Genomic DNA, 5052 nt, shown 5'->3' with positions numbered 1-5052 from the left:
CTTCGACCCCCAGTACCTTTGTCAAAGTATGGAAACAGAGACAAAAGCAAATTTTGTGATTTTCACGATGATTACGGTCATGACACCAATGAATGTCGGCACTTAATTAAAAGGGTAGTTGCTGAACTCAAAAGAGGAAGATTGCAACACTTGAAGAAAAGTGCAAGAGTACAAGTCGATAAGCCAAATGGAGAAAAAGAATATCCGTGGTAAAAGAAGAATGAGGGAAAGGAAACGGATAAAACCATAAACATGGTAACCAGCAGACGGACAAATCAGAGGCGCAAGATAGAGGTATCTGAGGAATGGGAAAACACTCCCATCATATTCCCGGCCATAGCACAGGAACCCTCGGATGCGCCCATCACAATTAAAGGGCGTGTCAAAAGCTGCGGGTACATCATCAAGCGATTGCATGTAGACACCAGTTGCGGTGTTGATATAATGTACGAGAATTGTTTTCGCTTGCTGCCAGGGGCTGTGCGAGCCAAGCTAGTGGCTCCTAACACTGTGTTATCAGGATTTTCTGGAGAGTCCGCATGGCCAATCAAGATCATCGAACTAGAGCTGGAGCTGGTGGACGATGATAATAAGAAGTTAGTGAGAAGCACGATAGTAGAATTTTCCGTAGTAAGGTCTTACTCAAAATACAACGCGCTTTTAGGGCGCACGACTTTGCAAAAATTGGTAGCCATCCCTTCCACGGTACACAGCCTTATCAAGTTTCCAACACCGTTAGGAATTGCAACGATAAGGTCAAAAAAGCAAGATGCAAGCATTGCGGCCGTAGAACAAGCAGAACAACAGTCGAGTGAGGCAGAGCAAATTCGAAGCTGCATGATCATCGCAAACCCGCGACACCCAGAACAGAAAATTAAAATTGGCAGAGGACTGTCTGATGAGACAAAGTTTAAGCTTCGTAATATATTAGCTTCTAATACGGACGTCTTCGCATGGAAAGAAGCGGACATGACGGGCGTACCACGGGAAATTGCTGAGCACAAGCTTAACGTAAATCCTAGTCTGATGCTAGTGCGACAAAAGAAACGTGGCATGGCTCCTGAAAGAAGCGAATAGTTGAAGGCAGAAGTCGATAAGTTGGTCAAAGCAAACATCTTGCGAGAAGTAAGGTACCAAACGTGGGTAGCAAACCCAGTGCTGGTAAAAAAGCCCGATGGATCTTGGCGCATGTGTGTTGACTTCACGGATATCAATAAAGCTTGCCCCATGGACAATTATCCTCTACCAGAAATAGACTGGAAAGTTGAATCGTTAGCTGGCTTCTGATACAAATTTTTTTTGGATGCGTACAAAGGATACCATCAAATACAGATGGCAGCGGATGATGAGGATAAGACTGCTTTCCATACAAGCCAGGGCTATACTGTTATATCAAGATGCCATTTGGTTTAAAAAATGCTGGAGCAACATACCAACGAGTAATAGACGAAGCTTTCAAAAGGTCAGATTGGGAGAAATTTGGAAGCATACGTTGACGACCTAGTTATAAAAAGCACAACATAACAAGGTCTGTTGGAAGACATATTAGAAACGTTCGCGTCGTTAAGAAAGATTAATATGAAGCTCAACCCGTCGAAGTGCAGTTTTGGAGAGGAAGAAGGAAAGTTTCTTGGTCATATAATAATGAAGCGCGGGATACGTGCAAACCCAAAGAAAATATAGGCAATCGAGAATATGCCGTCACCAAGAAATAAAAAAGAAGTACAAAGTTTAATGGGTAAGTTAGCGGCATTAACGAGGTTCTTTTCAAAATCCACAGAGCGATCACTCCCCTTTTCGGGACATTGAAGAATTGCTTAAAGAAAATGGATTTCAAGTGGACGGAGGAAGCAGAAGTGGCGTTTGAAAAAATGAAAAAGTTGCTGAAAGAGCTGCCAACAATGACTGCGCTGATTGCGGGAGAAACGTTGATACTATACTTAGCAGCATCGAAGGAAGCAATAAGTTCAGTATTAATAGCAGATAGAGGACAGGTACAAATGCCTGTATATTTTGTTAGCAAAGCTTTATCAGGAAGCGAATTAAACTATCCTGCAATCGAAAAACTGGTTTATGCACTCGTTCATGCGGCTAGACGCTTACGAAGGTATTTCCAAGCGCACCCAATAAGGGTCCTAACAGATCAGCCGATAAAGCAGGTGCTATATAAACCAGAAAATTCTGGTCGCATGGCCAAATGGGCTATTGAATTGGGAGAGCATGAAATAAGCTTTTCACCATGAAGTGCGGTAAAAGGGCAAGTCCTAGCAGATTATCTGGCTGAAACAGCCGGAGATATCGAAGTCTCGCATGAATCAAAAGAAATACCACCTCCGCCCGAACGGCTGTGGGAAATGCACACAGACGGAGCTTGTGGCCCAGAAGGCGTAGGGGCAGGAATAGTCCTAAAAAGTCCAGAAGGAGAGGAATACACCTTCGCACTGCGATTCAGCTTCCCTGTCACAAATAATGAAGCTGAATATGAAGCATTGTTATCTGGGATGCGGGTAGCAAAATATTTGGAGATTAAAGAACTGTCAGTATATGTTGATTCACAGTTAGTTGCAAACCAATTTAATGAAATATTCGAAGCACACGATGAATCAATGCAAAAATACTTAAAGCTTGTACAAGAGCTAGTAGTTGACTTCGATTTATTCCATATAACTCAGGTTTCGAGGACGCTGAATAAAAAGGCAGATGCGCTAAGTAAGTTAGCCGCATTAACATTCAGTCATTTTAAGAAAGAAATTTGGGTTGAGGAAGTTAAAGTAAAATCTATTGAAGAAGACAGTGTTTCGGCTGCAGTTGAAGAAGAGGAGCAAAGTTGGATGACACCAATAATAGAATTTCTAACCAAAGGTACATTGCCAATAGATTCAAGTGAAGCAAGAAAGATTAAGATGAAAGCACCAATGTATCTGTTAGACAAGGGAATTCTATATAGAAAGTCTTTTCTGGGACCTCATTTGCGGTGCCTTAATCCAGCTCAAGCGGAGTCAATCATACGGGAAGTACACGAGGGAATGTGCGCTCTGCATTTGGGACACAAAACTGTTGCGTCCAAAATAATGCGGCTTGGATATTACTGGCCGTCAATGTACAAAGATGCCGCAGAGGTAATACGCAAGTGTCAATCGTGTCAACTTCATGCACCGGTAAGCAAGGCTCCGCGACATCCTATTATACCGGTCGCATCTCCATAGCCGTTCTGCAAATGGGTAATCGACATAGTAGGGCCATTCCCCACGGGACCAGGGGGTAAAATTTCTGGTAGTGGCCATTGATTATTTCACGAAATGGGTAGAGGCCAAACCACTAAAAACAATTTCGGGCAGGCAAATTCAAAATTTTGCGTGGGAAAACATCGTCTGTCGATTTGGAATACCAAATGAAATAGTAAGCGACAATGGTACGTAGTTCAAAGGTAATCCATTTAGTGATTGGTGCCAAGAATTGAATATAAAACAAACATTTACATCAGTCGCACACCCTCAGGTGAATGGTCAGTGTGAGGTTATGAATCGGGATATCGTTTTAGGAATCAAAGCAAGGTTGGGATTGTGTCGAAGGGGTTGGATAGACGAACTGCCTAATGTTTTGTGGGCACACCGCACAACTCTAAAGGGCGCAACTATTGAAACACCTTTTAGTTTGGTGTACGGGTTCGAGGCTGTAATACCCACCGAAATAAATGTGCCAACTATGCGCATAGCTTCCTTCGATGAAAGTAGCAATAGCAAAGAACTGCGTGAAAACCTAAACTTAGTTGAAGAACACAGAGAAATGGCGGCTATAAAAGAAGCAATCAACAAGCAAAGAATCACAAGATACTATAATAAGCGCGTACAACCATTATCTTTCCAATTGGATGACTTGGTATGGCGAAAAATTGAAGCAAGCAGAGCAGAGGACACGAGTCAACTTTTACCTAAATAGGAAGGACCATACAAAGTTATTGGCGTAAGCGATACAGGGGTGTATCAGCTAGCAAGTTTAGATGGAAAAGCAATAAAACGCACCTGGCATGCGCAAACACTGAAACGGTGCTACATATGAAAAACTGCAGAGGGATTGATCACCCCAAATAACTGTCTTAAGTTTTCAGTATGAAAAGTTTTTATTTTCCCTTGTAAACATGACATCTAAGTGTTGCTCAAGTGATATGTTTGAAATAAATTGAATTATGCAATTTAAGCCAATAACTTGTGCATTTTTACATTTGTTGATTGCATGCCCCTTAAGCTGCACAGGGACACACTCCGAGTCTCAAGTGGCATAGTTTAGTTTGGATTCTAATACTATTTTTAATGGTGACAGTTGTAAAATATTGGTTTATTTCAAACGCTTGTACACCGCGCAAGACGGAGACTTGCACATTCTAGACTATAAAACACAAGTTTGGTTACTTGTTTAAATAACCCGTACATTGGCATGGCCGAAAGACTCTTGAGTATAGACATTGGTTTGTCTATAGTACGGGTAATTTGCATTGGATTGTATGCGTACATACTTATAAATTTTTTTATAAAAGTCTTGAGTATAAACTTATAAGCATTGGTTTGCTTACTTTTGCGTACAACATTGGATTGTTGGCGCAAGAATAAAAAGATCATGAAACGATTGAAGGGTCGCTCCCATCATGAAGTCATGGCATTTATTCTACATAAGAGTTATTGAATGCATAATATTGTAACCGCCATAGTGATTTCGTAAAAACACAATAAGTGCGCCTTAACCAAAAAGGTTGTCGAAATTATATTCAATCAAAAGCTAAAGTATTACAGTTGGAGAATATAAAGTCAACCGCTTAGCATAAAAGCGGGACATATACAAAAATTTGACCTAATATATGCCAATATAAGCTAATATAAAAATAAAAAAGGGGGTGGCATTGGCTGGAACGTTTGCCCTACACTAAAGAGAGTATGCCATCCTCACACGCAGCGATCAGACGCATACTCCGCTGTCAACAGAAAAGAAAAATATAATGTAGGGATGCGAAACCTCCAAGACTGCAAGGCCCATCCCTCATTGGCAAAAACAAGCCAC

General features: G+C 41.4%; 2 protein-coding genes across 2 annotated transcripts; both read left to right on the top strand.

Moving 5' to 3' along the window:
* The first annotated feature begins 252 nt into the window (after positions 1–252).
* On the top strand, positions 253–1077 carry LOC139864408 (uncharacterized). Its single transcript, XM_071852987.1, has one exon. It carries the CDS (start codon positions 253–255, stop codon positions 1075–1077), a length of 825 nt encoding a protein of 274 aa, XP_071709088.1.
* Positions 1078–2354: 1277 nt separating this feature from the next.
* On the top strand, positions 2355–3939 carry LOC139864407 (uncharacterized). Its single transcript, XM_071852986.1, has 2 exons — positions 2355–3119; positions 3499–3939. Exons 1-2 carry the CDS (start codon positions 2355–2357, stop codon positions 3937–3939), a joined length of 1206 nt encoding a protein of 401 aa, XP_071709087.1.
* The last annotated feature ends 1113 nt before the right edge of the window (positions 3940–5052 follow it).

This window comes from Rutidosis leptorrhynchoides, chromosome 8 (genome assembly GCF_046630445.1).
Source record: "Rutidosis leptorrhynchoides isolate AG116_Rl617_1_P2 chromosome 8, CSIRO_AGI_Rlap_v1, whole genome shotgun sequence".
In the NCBI taxonomy this organism is placed as follows: Eukaryota; Viridiplantae; Streptophyta; class Magnoliopsida; order Asterales; family Asteraceae; genus Rutidosis; species Rutidosis leptorrhynchoides.
Note: the sequence above shows the minus strand (reverse complement) of the source record. Positions and strands in the feature narration are given on the sequence as shown.